The sequence below is a fragment of the Oncorhynchus mykiss genome, chromosome 9 (assembly GCF_057628025.1).
Source record: "Oncorhynchus mykiss isolate SJ-2025 chromosome 9, ASM5762802v1, whole genome shotgun sequence".
Lineage (NCBI taxonomy): Eukaryota > Metazoa > Chordata > Actinopteri > Salmoniformes > Salmonidae > Oncorhynchus > Oncorhynchus mykiss.
Window position 1 is genome coordinate 22,696,951 of NC_143030.1, and position 17,061 is coordinate 22,714,011.

Below are 17,061 nucleotides of genomic sequence, written 5' to 3' on the forward strand. Positions count from 1 at the left end.
GTTCTTAGGATAATAAAGGTTCTAGCTATAGTCTTAAGTTACAAAGAACCTGTGTCTTTCAAAAATAGTTATTCTAATCAAAATGGTTCTTGTTAGAATTCTATTCCTCCGCAAAGAACCCTTTCGAAAAAGCTTTTTCTAAGAGTTTGGAATAAATAAACTCATACGTTGGGGGTGTCTGTCTTACAGTGAGAACAGATTTAGATCCAGACCCTCTGTTACTTTAAAATGGACAAAATATGTTTGACCAACTGGTCTGTTGAAATACGTTTGATCAATTTATGAGTATTTACAATTTTGGTAACCTCAATGATGATAAACTACAGTCTACACCTCAAACATCTTATCATTCTCTCTATCAAACCAAATGCAAGAGTTGAAAATCAGTGGTTGGTGGTAATTAAATAAATGTATCTGTGGTCATTGTATACAGCTATGGTTGTCACACTTTGTCCCGCCCATAATCTCAGATTACTTTCATCTCTCTTATTTGAATATTCAGTCCTTCATTCATGGTCTGGCAGTGCAGATCTTAACACAGAATGGAACGCATATATATATACCAGCTCTCGTCCTCTAAGGCTTATTGTATCTTCAGTTCACATTCTGTGATTCACCAATAGATTTGGTCTCTCACTTTGTTGTGTCTGTCTTTTATAGTGCCTTCGGAAAGTAGTCAGACCCCTTGATTTTTTTCTCCACATTTTGTTACATTACAGCCCTTTTCTAAAATGGATTAAATTGTTGTTTTTTTTCATCAATCTACACACAATTTCCCATAATAACCAAGCAAAAACATGTTTTTAGAAATATTTGCTAATGTATTAAATATAAAAAACGGATATCACATTTACATAAATATTCAGACCCTTTACTCAGTACTTTCTTGAAGCACCTTTGGCAGCGATTACAGCATCAAGTCTTCTTGGGAATGATGCTACAAGCTTGGCACATCTGTATTTGGGGAGTTTCTCCCTTTCTTCTCTGCAGATCCTCTCAAGCTCTGTCAGGTTGGATGTGGAGCATTGCTGCACAGCTATTTTCAGGTCTCTCCAGAGATGTTCGATCGGGTTCAAGTCTAGTCTCTTGCTGGAAATTCAGAGACTCGTCCTGAAGCCACTCCTGCATTGTCTTGGCTGTGTGCTTAGGGTCGTTGTCCTGTCGGAAAGTGAATCTTCACACCAGTCTGAGGTCCTGAGCACTCTGGAAAAATGTTTTCATCAAGGATCTCTCTGTACTTTTTGCTCCATTAATCTTTGCCTCAAACCTGACTTGTCCTTGCTGCTGAAAAACATCCCAACAGCATGATGCTGCCAACGCCATGCTTCACCGTAGGGATGGTGCCAGGTTTCCTCCAGATGTGACGCTTGGCATTCAGAGAATCTTGCTTCTCATGTTCTGAGAGTCTTTAGGTGCCTTTTAGCAAGCTCCAAGTGGGCTGTCTTGTGCCTTTTACTGAGAAGTGGCTTCCGTCTGGCCACTCTACCAGAGAGGCCTGATTGGTGGAGTGCTGCGGAGATGGTTGTCCTTCTGGAAGGTTCTCCACAGAGGAAATCTAGAGATCTGTCAGAGTGACCATCGGGCTCTTGGTCACCTCCCTGACCAAGGACCTTCTCCCTGATTGCTCAGTTTGGCCAGTCTTGATGGTTCCAAACTTCTTCCATTTAAGAATTTTGGAGGCCACTGTGTTCTTGGGCACATTCAATACTGCAGACATTTTTTGGTACCCTTCCCCAGATCTGTGCCTCGACACAATCCTGTCTCGGAGCTCTACCGACAATTCCTTCAACCTCGTGTTGGTTTTTGCTCTGTCATGCACTGTCAACTGTGGGACCTTATATAGACAGTTGTGTGCCTTTCCAAATCATGTTCAATCAATTAGTTTCACCACAAGTAGGCTCCAATCAAGTTGTAGAATCTTCTCAAGGGGTGGCAGGTAACCTAGTGGTTAGAGCATTGGGCCAGTAACTGAAAGGTTGCTAGATCAAATCCCTGAACTGACAAGGTAAAAATCTGTTGTTCTGCCCCTGAACAATGCAGTTAACCCACAGTTCCTAAGCCATCAATGTAAGTAAGAATTTGTTCTTAACTGACTTGCTTATTTAAATGATCAATGGAAACAGGATGCACCGGATTTCAATTCTCATAGCAAATTTTCTGAATACTTATGTAAATAAGGTATTTCTGTTTTAATTTTTAATAAATTAGCAAACATTTCTAAAAACCTGTTATCACTTTGTTTTCTCTCTTTCAGATCGGACCCATGCTGTGTCTGTCTCTACATCCCGTTAGTGGTGGTCCATCCAGGGGATAATGTCACCCTCAGTGGTGGTCCAGCCAGGCAGTGGTGGTTCTAGCTTGTATGGCTCCCTGGGCGAACCCCCCCCCCCTCCCCCCCCAATGCAAAAAAAAGCACCATTCTGCACTAACTGTCCTTTTTATTCAGATATTTGGAACAACACAAATAAATAATCATAACATTTAAAAACTATATAAAAATATATACAAAAATAAGACACGTAAATATCAAAAGGCAGTAACAAAGACAAATAGAAACAAATTGTAGTATATAAATACAAATAAAAAGAGAATTGAATTATTACACTATTACCCTATTGCTAACAAAAACACACAAATAAAACTAAACTGCACAAAACCTGTATCACACAAATACACAAATAGAATAACACACTTATAAAGAAGAGAACCAGATTATTACACTATTGCACTTCAAACAAGAAACACAAACTAAATTGGACAACTAATTGCATTAGTAATTGCATTAGTACTGTACGAAGTTAGATGTGCACCATTTGATAGATTAAATGTTTCACCACACTGTTGTGTTGGCAGATGGACTGTAAATCTAGCTAAACATACGGTGAGAGAGAGATATAACAACCATTTCATCCCCCAGTCTTAGTCTATGAGAGTTCCAGTGATGTTTACCTCAGCAGGTCTCACTCTTTACTGAACTGCTCTTTCCTGTCACTCACAACACAGAAAGTGATGTGTTCCTCGCTGTCCTCTCCTCTACCTCAGACTCCCTGACCCTAGCCCTAGCCTTAGCCCTAGTCCTAACCATAAAGATAACCCTAGTCCTAACCCTAAAGCTAACCCTAGCCTGGCCGTAGCTACTGTACAGCTACAAAGGTAGCCAGGTATTTTCAGAGACAGGCCTTATTGCTCATGATCAAAGCCTGCAGTTCAGTCTGGGTGCCAGAGCTACTCTCATGCATGCCTCAGTGTTGCTTGCCTCGAAGTGAGCATAAAGGAGATTTAGCTCGTCTGGTAGGCTCGTGTCACTGGGCAGCTCATGGCTGTGCTTCCCTTTGTAGTCTGTAATAGTTCACAAGCCCTGCCTCATCCAACGAGCGTCGGAGCCGGTGTAGTATGATTGAATCTTAGCCCTGTAATGACACTTTGCCTGTTTGATGGTTCGTCGCAGGGCATAGCGGGATTTCTTGTAAGCTAAGGTTAGAGCCCCGCACCTTGAAAGCGTTAGCTCTACTCTTTAGCTCAGTGCGAATGTTGCCTGTAATCCATGGCTTCTGGTTGGGGTATGTACGTACAGTCACTGTGGGGACGACGTCCTCACTGCACTTATTGATAAAGCCAGTGACTGATGTGGTGTACTCCTCAATGTCATCGGAAGAATCCCGGAAAATGTTCCAGTCTGTGATAGCAAAGCAGTCCTGTAGTTTAGCATCTGCTTCATCTGACAATTTTTTTATAGACCGAGTCACTGGTGCTTCCTGCTTTAATTTTTGCTTGTAAGCTGGAATCAGGAGGATAGAGTTGTGGTCAGATTTACCAAATAGAGGGCGAGAGAGAGCTTTGTACGCGTCTCTGTGTGTGGAGTACAGGTGATCTAGAATTTGTTTCCCTCTGGTTGCACATTTAACATGAAATGGCCTTTATGAAATGGCCTTTATGCCCACCCCCCTCTCTCTCAGTATGTCTTGCCAGATTTCCAGTCCAGAGGCATGGTGGATCCCTTTGTTGTCTGAGAGAGCATGCATTTGGTGAGATCATACAGAGGTCTTTGAGCAACGGTACTAAAGAGAGAATATGGACGCCTGGCTCCTGGGCTTCACCACTTCCTGTTCCCCATTCTGTTTGGTTTGTTTCATTATGGTATTTCTTTGTGATTTTGAACTTTTAAATGATTTGCATTGGCTCAAAATAAACTAAGGTACGCAACATGTGTCAGATGTGACCACCAGAAAGCCATTCACTATAAAAAAAAAATGTGTTGTTTGTTGAAACTGTTGTCTGCCTCTACTTTACTCTGTCTGCTAAACCCAGATCCCAAAGAACCTGGTCGCTTTTCCACTACGTGACATGTGTAAGTGTTAATGTGTGGGTGATTTCAGGGGCGGTTGATATTAAGGGGATGTGAGACATACACTGACCAACAGTGACTTTCCACTGTGGTAGACCTAATCTGTGTCATTCTCTCTCTGCTGAAGACAAACAACCTGCACTACAGGAAGACTGGCCTTCAGATCTCACAACACCTCTCAGTGCATCAAAACCACACACACTCTTTTCACATCTCTTCATCTGTTCATCTGGACAATAAACACCAGACCCCTACCAAGTTTAAGTTGTCACATGCACAAGTACAGTGAAATGCTTAACTTGCAGGCTCTACCCAACAGTGAAGTAACCAATATCAACATAGTACAAATAATAAACAATTATATATAATGATAAAGAAAACACAAGAAATCAGAAATAAAAGAGGGATATAAAAACTAACGATACTACTACACTAACTATATACCGGGTCAGTGCATATACCAAATGTACAATGTGCAGGGTTACTGGAGTAATTTGAGGTAGATACATTATTTACATGTAGGTGAGGGATTAGGAGAAAGTTACTGGTAGCAGGATAAATAATAATAATAGTAAACATTATGGCAGCAGCATAAGTGGTGGGTGGGGGTGTGCGTGGTGGTGAGTGTGTGCATGGTGGTGAGTGTAAGTGTTTGGGTGTTAGTGTGATTTGAGTGTATATTTGTGCCAGAGTGTCAGTGTAGGTGTGATCTACTCGTTGTAATATATGCATGTGAACAGGAGTAATAGTGACCAGCAGCAGGATAAAATATATACTAATGTTAATGGCAATAAATAATCAATGAACAGCAGTGTAGTGGTAGTAATATAAATCTAATCAAGAATCATTCAAGCAGCAGTGTGGGTGTGAGGGGGGGCAGTGGTTGTTAGTCATTTAACAGTCTTATCGCCAGAGGGTGGAAGCTTTTTAGGAGTCTGTTGGTCTGAGCCTTGATGCATCAGTATCATCTTGTCATGGCTGTTGAAAGAACTGGACCAAGGCGCAGCGTTGTGAGCGTACATTTTATTTTTATTTGAAAAGACGCTGAACAAAACAATAAACACTACAAAAAACAAACCGTGAAGCTAAAGGCTGTGTGCCATAAACAAAGTCAACTTCCCACAAACACAGGTGGGAAAAAGGGCAGCCTAAGTATGGTTCTCAATCAGAGACAATGATAGACAGCTGTCCCTGATTGAGAACCCTACCCGGCCAAAACATAGAACTACACAACACGCCATGACCAAACCAAAATAGAGACATAAAAAGGATCTCTAAGGTCAGGGCGTGACACATCTGCCGGACAGGAGCATGGAAAACAGTCCATATCTCGGGTGGCTGGAGTCTTGGAAGTGTTTCAGATCTTTCTCAGATAATGTGCAACATTTTCCGGGCCTTTCTCAGTTTGATGTGCAAAGTATGTGTAGAATACAAAACAACAAGGTAAAAGCATTTCCATAAACCTAAAGCAGGGATTATCATCGAGATTCAGCTGCAGGCAAAAACAAATCTTAAGGGGATGGTCAAGGGGTTGAACAAAATTACAAATCATTTGTAGACTGCAAATTGAATGCAAGAAGCCCAAAAACTAAAACATACAGTGCCTTGCGAAAGTATTCGGCCCCCTTGAGGCTTCAAACATAAAGATATAAAACTGTATTTTTTTGTGAAGAATCAACAACAAGTGGGACACAATCATGAAGTGGAACGACATTTATTGGATATTTCAAACTTTTTTAACAAATCAAAAACTGAAAAATTGGGCGTGCAAAATTATTCAGCCCCCTTAAGTTAATACTTTGTAGCGCCACCTTTTGCTGCGATTACAGCTGTAAGTCGCTTGGGGTATGTCTCTATCAGTTTTGCACATTGAGAGACTGACATTTTTTCCTATTCCTCCTTGCAAAACAGCTCGAGCTCAGTGAGGTTGGATGGAGAGCATTTGTGAACAGCAGTTTTCAGTTCTTTCCACAGATTCTCGATTGAATTCAGGTCTGGACTTTGACTTGGCCATTCTAACACCTGGATATGTTTATTTTTGAACCATTCCATTGTAGATTTTGCTTTATGTTTTGGATCATTGTCTTGTTGGAAGACAAATCTCCGTCCCAGTCTCAGGTCTTTTGCAGACTCCATCAGGTTTTCTTCCAGAATGGTCCTGTATTTGGCTCCATCCATCTTCCCATCAATTTTAACCATCTTCCCTGTCCCTGCTGAAGAAAAGCAGGCCCAAACCATGATGCTGCCACCACCATGTTTGACAGTGGGGATGGTGTGTTCAGGGTGATGAGCTGTGTTGCTTTTACGCCAAACATAACGTCTTGCATTGTTGCCAAAAAGTTCAATTTTGGTTTCATCTGACCAGAGCACCTTCTTCCACATGTTTGGTGTGTCTCCCAGGTGGCTTGTGGCAAACTTTAAACAACACTTTTTATGGATATCTTTAAGAAATTGCTTTCTTCTTGCCACTCTTCCATAAAGGCCAGATTTGTGCAATATACGACTGATTGTTGTCCTATGGACAGAGTCTCCCACCTCAGCTGTAGATCTCTGCAGTTCATCCAGAGTGATCATGGGCCTCTTGGCTGCATCTCTGATCAGTCTTCTCCTTGTATGAGCTGAAAGTTTAGAGGGACGGCCAGGTCTTGGTAGATTTGCAGTGGTCTGATACTCCTTCCATTTCAATATTATCGCTTGCACAGTGCTCCTTGGGATGTTTAAAGCTTGGGAAATCTTTTTGTATCCAAATCCGGCTTTAAACTTCTTCACAACAGTATCTCGGACCTGCCTGGTGTGTTCCTTGTTCTTCATGATGCTCTCTGTGCTTTTGACGGACCTCTGAGACTATCACAGTGCAGGTGCATTTATACGGAGACTTGATTACACACAGGTGGATTGTATTTATCATCATTAGTCATTTAGGTCAACATTGGATCATTCAGAGATCCTCACTGAACTTCTGGAGAGAGTTTGCTGCACTGAAAGTAAAGGGGCTAAATAATTTTGCACGCCCAATTTTTCAGTTTTTGATTTGTTAAAAAAGTTTGAAATATCCAATAAATGTCGTTCCACTTCATGATTGTGTCCAACTTGTTGTTGATTCTTCACAAAAAATACAGTTTTATATCTTTATGTTTGAAGCCTGAAATGTGGCAAAAGGTCGCAAAGTTCAAGGGGGCCGAATACTTTCGCAAGGCACTGTAATTATCACTTGGAGCTGATTTGCTGGTGTTTTTACAGTATTTTATGTCCAACGATAACAAAATTGATGCAGCATTCTGTAAAGACACATGACTAACTGGTGTGAGGAAGTAGTCCTTGAGGTTGTTGCGCACGTCTGTAGCAACTCCAGATGCCCTGTTTGCTGACATGTTTCTTGGGACCAGGAAGCTGGATGTATGTGCGGTGGATGTACCGTGTTGATGACTGAATTGTCCGTTTCTGTGGTGCAAAGGTAGTTGTGGAGGGCCACGCAGACATTCACAATGGACTCTGCTTTCTCTGGGGCAACATCAACAGCTCGTCCCAGGACCCTCCATCTTGCAGCAAGAATCCCAAAGCAGGTTCCTGAAATTCTTTTGGCTTGAGTGGGAGTAGTTGTAGATATTCTTGGCTTCATCAAGGGCAGAGGAACCTGAAGAAAATGGCTATTAGTATTGCACATGAACATGAAGGCTATCAAATGTGTAGTGTAACAACTATAGCCTATGCTTTGGACATAGGCCCCCATCCTCTTACTGGGATGCCAGATACATTTTATGTGAAGCATATAATTACAACGTCAATATTGGTATAATTTTCACATCATATGTAGTCACATGTATTTAGCCTATCTTACCTGGATATGGTCGCATCCGGTTTACCCTCAGAGGGAATGCCTCATCTCCCACTAAGACATATGGGCTTGGTGTTTGGGTCCCCAGCAAGCACACTGGCCTTAGCGGGAGTGGGCCTGCAATGAGTTGAGAGCTGAACATGCTTTGCAATGCATAGCGATGATACAGTATCTCTGACTTTACTCCAAAACCCATCTCTAGTCTATTGACACTGTCCTTAGCTTTATCTATTTCCTGGTGAGGTAGATGACGGTCAGACAGCAGAGGAGAACTCCAGTTCTTATGATGGAGAGGACCAGGATTCTCATCTGTGGATCAAACTCACAATCTGAAAGAATAAAATATACTGTCCCACTCCAACATAGTGCTATGGGCAGTAGTCGATACTGCGAATCAATCATTAACTGCAATGTCTGTCTTTTTAAAATAGCATATGGATTAGGGAATGTAGTCTACCTTCAACATCCAGCTTGGTCCTGTTCCCAAACAGTATCTCCCCACATGAGGCCACAGCACAGTAGTATGTCCCAGCATCAGAGAGGCTGAGGTTCCCCTTGGGGAGGTTCTAGACACAGCTCTGTGTAGGAGACCCAGCCTCAGGGCTCCTGGCTGGACTGACTCAGACACAGGCTGCTGGAGCACAGACATGCTGTTGGACCCTGAATCTAAAGAGAGTGAGTAAGATCATGGTGTGTAAATTGCATTTTCCTGCTGTATTCATTTATCACCAAATCCTAACGTTTATTTTGAATTTCATGGTGCAAAATGAAAATCCATAATTAGGGAAGGAAGTTACCTTTGACAATTAAAACAGTTCCTTCTCCAAATTTAACTTCGTCCCCTGACTGTCTTGGAGATGGTCAGGTTATAGCTGTCAACTCCTCTCTTAACACTCAGATGTTTAGTTTCCAGGGAAGTCCTTAATAAAGTTTTTGTATAAAAACTATCATGATTGGTGTGAAGTGATGATGCCATGTGTAAAGGCATTTGTCCAACAGCCTGATTGAACCAATCAAAAGAGGTCATCAAACTAGATGGACAATAGCAAGTGAGAATCACACTACATCACAGATGAGTTACTATCACCAGGCCTGGTTGTAAAATGTAAAATGGATCAGAGATATACAATACTGGTCAAAAGTTTTAGAACACCTACTCATTCAAGGGTTTTCCTTTATTTTACTGTTTTCTACATTGTAGAATAATAGTGAAAACATCAAAACTATGAAATAACACATATGGAATAATGGAGTAACAAAACAAGTGTTTAAACAAATCAAAATATATTTTATTTTTGAGATTCTTTAAATAGCCACCCTTTGCCTTGATGACAGCTTTGCTGTCCTTTTATTAAATGTTAGCCTATATCCTTTAAGCTCAGTTGTGCCACTACACTGTGCATGTCCCTTATAAGTGTATTACATCTCTGTAATAATTTGTCTTTGTAATACACGTATTCTTTGATACACGTGTGAAGGAAAAAGGAAACCGCACATTGCTCTTGGTAGCATCACTGATATTTAATAAGCGTACCTATCGCCCTCTGATACAAGTGCACCTTAAGTATTTGAAAGAAAACAAATATTATTTGTCCAGCTGGTCATTCAACAGTTACAATACTCCAGATGACCAGTAGAAGGTCTATTGTGTCTAGAACATGTCTTGTCATGTACAGTATAAAGGTGAAGGGGGGAAGAGCAGAGTACATATGGGATAACACCAACAGAATGAAACAAGTCTATTGTATGTCAGTCTCTTTCCCTCTATATCCTTCACAGAAACATGCACTGACTGATGTGTAACACCTAAGAGTGCATGTCTGATTGGACACCAGTCAACCAGTCAACTTTCCAACCAATACATGGCACATTTGATCCACTCTATTTTTCTCTCCTGTTAGTATGGTTCTTGTAGGAAGCCATCTATCAGAAGGAGGATCCTCCTCTATTGGTCACCTTCTGACAGAGGAACCTGCAATAGTTTTTGTGCCGCACAAGACATGTCTGATTGAGAATGTACTGAAAGTTCTCCCATGACATCATCATAAACTGGCCCCTCCCCCTGAGCCCAGGGTAGCCTAGTGGTTAGAGCGTTGGACTAGTAACCGGAAGGTTGCAAGTTCAAACCCCCGAGCTGACATGGTACAAATCTGTCGTTCTGCCCCTGAACAGGCAGTTAACCCACTGTTCCTAGGCCATCATTGAAAATGAGAATTTGTTCTTAACTGACATGCCTAGTTAAATAAAGGTAAAATAAAAAAAATCTAGACTAGATGATGCTGTATCACACATGAGACAACATCTGGTGAAATTGCAGGGTGCAATTCAAATAAATATTCGTAATATTAAACATTCATGAACATACAAGTGTCTTATATCATTTAAAAGGTTAACTTCTTGTTAAGCCAACTGCATTGTCCGATTTCAAAAAGGCTTTACGGCAAAAGCATATCATGCGATTATCTGAAGGCAGAGCCCCACATCAACATATTTTTCAACCAGCACAGGCTTCACAAAATCACAAATAGAGATTAAATAAATCCCTTACCTTTGAAGATCTTCCTCTGTTTACAATCCCAAGGGTCCCAGCTACATGAATGGTCGTTTTGTTCGATAAAATCCTTCTTTATATCTCAAAAGGTCAGTTTAGTTGGCGCCATTGATTTCAGTAATCCACTCGTTCAACATGCAGACAAAGGAGTCCTTTGTCTTGATCACGTTGAGGGAGGGGTTGTTGTCCTTGCACCACACGGTCATGCCTCTGACCTCCTCCCTATAGTCCGTCTCGTCATTGCCAGTGATCAGGCCTACTACGACTCGGCAAACTTAATGATGGTGTTGGAGTCGTGCCTGGCTATGCGGTCATGAGTGAACAGGGAGTACAGAAGGGGACTGAGCACGCACCCCTGAGGGGCCCCCGTGTTGAGGATCAGCGTGACGGATGTGTTGTTACCTACCCTTACCACCTGGGGGTGGCCCTAAATGAAGTCCAGGATCCAGGTGCAGAGGGAGATGTTCAGTCCCAGGGTCCTTAGATTAGTTATGAGCTTTGAGGGCACTATGGTGTTGAACGCTGAGCTGTAGTCCATGAACAGCATTCTCACGTAAGTGTTCCTTTTGTCCAGGTGTGAAAGGGCAGTGTGTAGTGCAATGGCGATTGCACCATCTGTGGATCTGTTGGGGCAGTATTCAAATTGGAGTGGGTCTAGAGTTTCTGGGATAATGGTGTTATTGTGAGCCATGACCAGCCTTTCAAAGCTCTTCATGGCTACCGACGTGAGTACTATGGGTCGGTAGTCATTTAAGCAGGATACCTTAGTGTTCTTGGGCACAGGGACTATGGTGGTCTGCATGAAACATGTTGGTATTATCACCTCAGACAGGGAGAGGTTGAAAATGTCAGTGAAGACACTTGCCAGTTGGTCAGCACATGCTCGGAGTACACATCCTGGTCATCCGTCTGGCCCAGCGGCCTTGTGAATGTTGACCTGTTTAAAAGTCTTACACTCATCGTCTGCGGAGAGCATGATCACATAGTCGTCCGGAACAGCTGATGCTCTCATGCATGTTTCAGTGTTACTTGCCTCGAAGCGAGCATAGAAGTCATTTAGCTCATCTGGTCGGCTCATGTCACTGGGCAGCTCTCGGCTGTGCTTCCCTTTGTAGTCGGTAATAGTTTGCAAGCCCTGCCACATCCGACGAGCATTGTAAACGTGTAGTACGATTAGATCTTAGTCCTGTATTGACACTTTGCCTGTTTGATGGTTCGTCGGAGGGCATAACGGGATATCTTATAAGCTTCCGGGTCAGAGTCCCGCTCCTTGAAAGACGCAGCTCTACCCTTTAGCTCAGTGTGGATGTTGTCTGTAATCCATGGCTTCTGGTTGGGGCATGTACATGCATTTTTATGTTATCCAGAATGTTGGTGACTGCAACTGTGCTGCTAACAACAATTTAATTACGCTTTTTTTGCCAACGTTTACTGACACAAGCCATATTCATCGGGTGTTGAGCATTCGTAATCCGTCAGTTATTCTGCGCTCTGGCACACTCAGACAAAGGTTTTTGCAGAGAGCATGTGGTGAGGACTGAAAGTCATTGCTAGGGGTTAGAGATTAATTTAGCCGAGTGTTAAATCTATTTAGGGTATTCAGAACACCACAGAGATGTTTTTAGGATACAGCTAAAAAAAGAGTTTGAGACAAACTAAAACATCAGTCAATAGATGCATATTTACAGTGCATTATGCAACCAAAAATAGCTTTGTTCTATTGACCATAAGCCTAAAATGATTGTTGCAAACTGAATCTGTTTGTGAATTTGAAGGACAGAGAAAAACATGAATGCAAACCAAACAATATCTCTATATGAAATCAGTTTAATGTTTTATTGGATCTAAAATGCACAACAGTATCATTGTTAAAAGGAGATTGACAGAATACAATTTTAACACACAATGAAAAGCCATAGTTACACATACAGTGTAGAAATCACAATCTTAATGCAAGTTATTAAAGAGCAAAAGTTTATATTTCAGTCCATGTTTTGGCGTCTCACTCCAGAATAAACAGTGTCTCTCCCCATGGCGCTCCTCTGTCTCCCGTCTTTCACTTTCTTGTGGACGACGTTCAGAGCGGCGTAATGGAGTGTGTCAACATCTTGATCCTGAGAGGAATAACAAAAATAAAATCTAAATATTTGGTATTAGACTAAAACATTAATGGTGAAGCAACACCTTCAGGTAAATGCCTATTTTCACATTTTGAATGAAGAAAAAATACATTGAATCAGCATCAGCTGGACAAGTGTTAAGTCTGTCTACCTGCTCATGAGAACTGGGGACTGATGAAGTACTTGATTGAGGGTGCGTTCCTTTAGACAAACACGTGGTGGAATCATCATCATACAATGAATTAACCCAGTTGCATGACTAAAACCTGTTTAAGCATACATTTGCAAGGATACCGCTTACCTCTGCACAGGATAAATATTTTCTTGGTCATCTTATACAAAACACAACCAAGGACAATAATGAGGATGACACAAAGAGCCAACACTACACCCAGACAGTACACCAAGAGAAGATGGTCCTCCTTACAACCATCTGTAGAAATACAGACAGTGATAGAGGAGATTCAGGACACTTTGCTCAAGCAGGCATAAAAAAGAGAAAATTATTTTAGACATTTTCAGAAATGTCCGAAATATCACTTACGGTCAATGTTCAGCTTGGTCCCTTTCCCAAACAGTATCTCCCCACATGAGGCCACAGCACAGTAGTAAGTTCCAGCATCAGAGAGGCTGAGGTTCCTCTTGGGGAGGTTGAAGACACAGCTCTGTGTAGGAGACCCAGCCTCAGGGCTCTTCTCACACTGATCACTCCTGTCTCCATGGGTGTAAATGATTCCTGGATGGGATTCTCCTGAGCCATGTCTGAACCAATAGACACTGTGTTCTCCTGCACAGGTCTCAGTGTTTATTGTACAGTTCAGAGTCACAGAGTCTCCTGGCTGGACTGACTCAGACACAGGCTGCTGGAGCACAGACATGCTGTTGGACTCTGAACCTGAAGAGACTGATGTGTAAATTCTATTGGCCTGCTATTTTCATTTATCATCATATTCCAAAGTATATTTATAATTTAATGGTGCAAAATGAAAATCAAAAATTAGGGAAGGAAGTTACCTTTGACAATTAAAACAGTTCCTTCTCCAAATTTGACTTCTCCCATTAACATAATACCACAGTAGTATGTAGCTGAGTCCCCTGACTCTGTCTTGGAGATGGTCAGGTTAAAGCTGTCAACTCCTCTCTTCACACTCAGATGTTGAGTCTCAGTGAAATCCTTGGTAAAGTTGTTGAAATATGAATTCTCTTGAGAGTGGTGAAATGTTGATGTCATCGGAAGAGGTTTCTCTCCAAAGGTCTGCTTGAACCAAGCAACATAGGTCATCATATCAGATGAACAAAAGCAAGTGAGAGACACAGTACCTCCAATCCCAGTAAAAACCAAAGTGTCTGGTTGAACAATGTCCATAGTCAATGTGCAAACTGGAGAAAGAAAATAACAATAACGAATCAGAGATTTAGATTACAAAATGATTTCTACCCATTACAGAGACAATACATCTCATTATACTTTTCATATTCATACAAGTAATTTAAATGGATTCAAAAGACTATGGCATTAACTTATTTCAAAAAGGGACCACATTTAAAATGTGTGCTTACCGAAGTCGGCGCAAAACAAAAACATTATCCAATGTCTGATCATCATTGTAACTTCAAACCTTTCTGCACTGTATAGAATGAGGGTCTGACAACAGGTCACCTCTTTTATGATGACACTTTACATGTAGCCGTCATACAGTAGGAGGGAACACTGAACTGAGAGACTCTATTGGCTGTCTGAACAGGAATAAAAGCTACAGTCTAGCAAGTGTGTCATCTGGTTTACCATAGTTTGAGCAGCCCCGACAGACTTTTAAAAAAGACATTCAAGTTATTAAATGGTGGCTTGATACAATGCTTATTGATTTGGGAAATTAAACGTATTAAGGCCAGTTCTTTTTTGATGTTTGTAGCAACAGTAAGGATCCTATTCCCCTCTCTAGTGCCTCTGATACTGAGGTAAAATTAATCCATAATGTAGTAAGTTTCCCCACACAGCATACAACCTGCATTGTTGGTTCTTGGTTTTCATCTTAGGCCTCCAACATGAAATAGCATTATAAGTGTGGCAATAGCATGGTCTATTAATTTCAGACCTTTGTTGGTTACCAATGCCCTTTTAAATATAGCATGGCTATATTTTTGCACTTTTTTATATGTTAGCCCATATACTCTAATTAACCTCAGTACATGTCCCTTGTAAGTGTATTATGTCTCTGTAATACTTTGTCTTTGTAATACATGTATTATTTGATGCAAGTGTACCTGAAGTATTTGAAATGTGATTTTGTCCAGCTGGTCATTCAACAGTTATAGTACTCCAGGTGACCCATAGAAGGTCTGTTGTTTCTAGAACATGTCTTGTCATGTACAGTATAAAGGTGAAGGGGGGTAGCAGAGTACATATGGGAAAACACCCACAGAATGAAACAAGTATATTGTATGTCAGTCTCTTTCCCTGTATATCCTTCACAGAAACATGCACTGACTGAAGTGTAACACCCGAGAGTGCATGTCTGATTGGACACCAGTCAACCAGTCAACTTTCCAAACAATAAATGGCACATTTGATCCACTCTTTTTTTCTCTCCTGTTAGTATGGTTCTTATAGGAAGCAATCTATTAGAAGGAAGATCCTCCTCTATAGGTCTCCTTCTGACAGAGGAACCTGCAGTAGTTTTTGCGCTTCACAAGACTTGTCTGGTTGAGAATGTACTGAAAGTTCTCCCAAAACATCATCATAAACTGGCCCCTCCCCCTGAGCCAATAGATCTAGAATAAATCGTGCTGTATCACACAGGAGACAGTTAACTCAGAGTTCAAATAGGGTTCATCAGTAGTTCTTTGTGGTTTGTAACTGATTTCAGACAACTAAATGTATATATTACAGACAGTTTTATAAATAACTGTTTTGCTGTGGCTGTAAGCTCTCAGGGGAAACATGAACAACAAGTAAAGATGGTGAGAACAACAGTGACACCACATAGACATCCTGCTGAAAACCACATAGAGACACAGAGACACAGAGAGCAGGTAGCAGTCCTATGTGCACAAAACCAGCAGGCCCACCTGACCAAAGCATAGATACGGTCTCGTCTTCGGCTTACAGAAGACTGCAGAGTACCTGTGAATTTGTTTACTGTGTGGGTCCCAAGGTTTTTATATGACCAATCATATCGAGTGGTTCCAATGATGAATTTTGACGCGAGCCACCCTTGCCTTGTGTCGTTCTTTAACAAAAGATGGCTGACAAAACATTAAGGTGGAACCAGATGTAAGTTGTGACAGATCCCAACACAAACGGACCAAGCAGCATAGCGAGGAGGAGCAGGGATCCTGGGCCCGGGAGAAAAGGGAGTGGAGGACATCATGGTCATGGGAGGAGGTTATGGCAGAGGACAAGACCCTGCCATGGAAGCAGGTCGGAGGCAGAAAAGGTAGGATCAATGGCGACTCTGAAGTTCACGACCACGACGAAAGCCCGAGAGGCAGCCCCAAAAATATTTTTTTGGTGGGGGGCACACGGATTAGTCGGCGAAGCCGAAGGGCGAGTCTGAGGGCGAAGAGGAATATTGGGATAGACTGAGCGAGGAGTATTGTGAGATAGTTGAGGGGAGTGATGAGGTACAGTGGATGGTTTGGTGTCTGGAGCAACACAGTCGCCGTGAGGAGCGTGGGACCACCATGTTTTGCGGAGATATGCAATGTGTCTCCAGTGCGCATCCACAGCCCGGTGCGTTCTGTGCCAGCTCCTCGAACTTGCCGTGTGAAAGTGCGCATCCAGCCAGGACGGGTTGTGCCGGCTCAGCGCTCCTGGTCTCCAGTATGCCTCCTCGGTCCAGGATATCCTGCGCCGGCTCTACGCACTGTGTCGCCAGTGCGCCTTCACAGCCCAGTGCGTCCTGTGCCAGCGCCCCGCACTTGCCAGGCTAAAGTGAGCATCCAGCCAGGACGGGTTGTGCCAGCTCTACCCTCCAGACCTCCAGTGCGTCTCCCCAGCCGGTAAGACCTGTGTCTGCTCCACGCACTCGGCCTCCAGTGCGTCTCCCCAGCCTGGTACGCCCTGTGCCGGCTCCACGGACCAGGCTTCCAGTGCGCCTCCGCAGTCCGGAGCCTCCTCTGAGGGTTCCCAGTCCGAAGCCTCCAGAGATGACCCAAGGCCTGAAGCCTCCAATGATGATCCATGGCCCGAACCCTCCAGTGATGATCC

The 17,061-nt window shown here is 42.4% G+C and overlaps 1 protein-coding gene across 1 annotated transcript; it reads right to left on the minus strand.

Annotated features, from left to right (window-relative positions):
• Positions 1-13,387: 13,387 nt before the first annotated feature.
• On the minus strand, positions 13,388-14,225 carry LOC149980850 (immunoglobulin kappa light chain-like). The gene is made up of 2 exons (XM_090185785.1): positions 13,866-14,225; positions 13,388-13,746 (listed from the first exon to the last, which is right to left on the minus strand). Exons 1-2 carry the CDS (start codon positions 14,215-14,217, stop codon positions 13,388-13,390), a joined length of 711 nt encoding a protein of 236 aa, XP_090041911.1. The 5' UTR covers positions 14,218-14,225.
• Between the last annotated feature and the right edge of the window lie 2,836 nt (positions 14,226-17,061).

What these genes read in the sequence shown, in the direction of transcription:
- LOC149980850 (XM_090185785.1), bottom strand. Translation starts at nt 14,217, where the DNA reads ATGGACATTGTTCAACCAGACACTTTGGTTTTTACTGGGATTGGAGGT. An exon ending in AACTGTTTTAATTGTCAAAG is followed by an intron (nt 13,747 to 13,865) that starts GTAACTTCCTTC and finishes CAGTCTCTTCAG; the next exon opens with GTTCAGAGTCCAACAGCATG.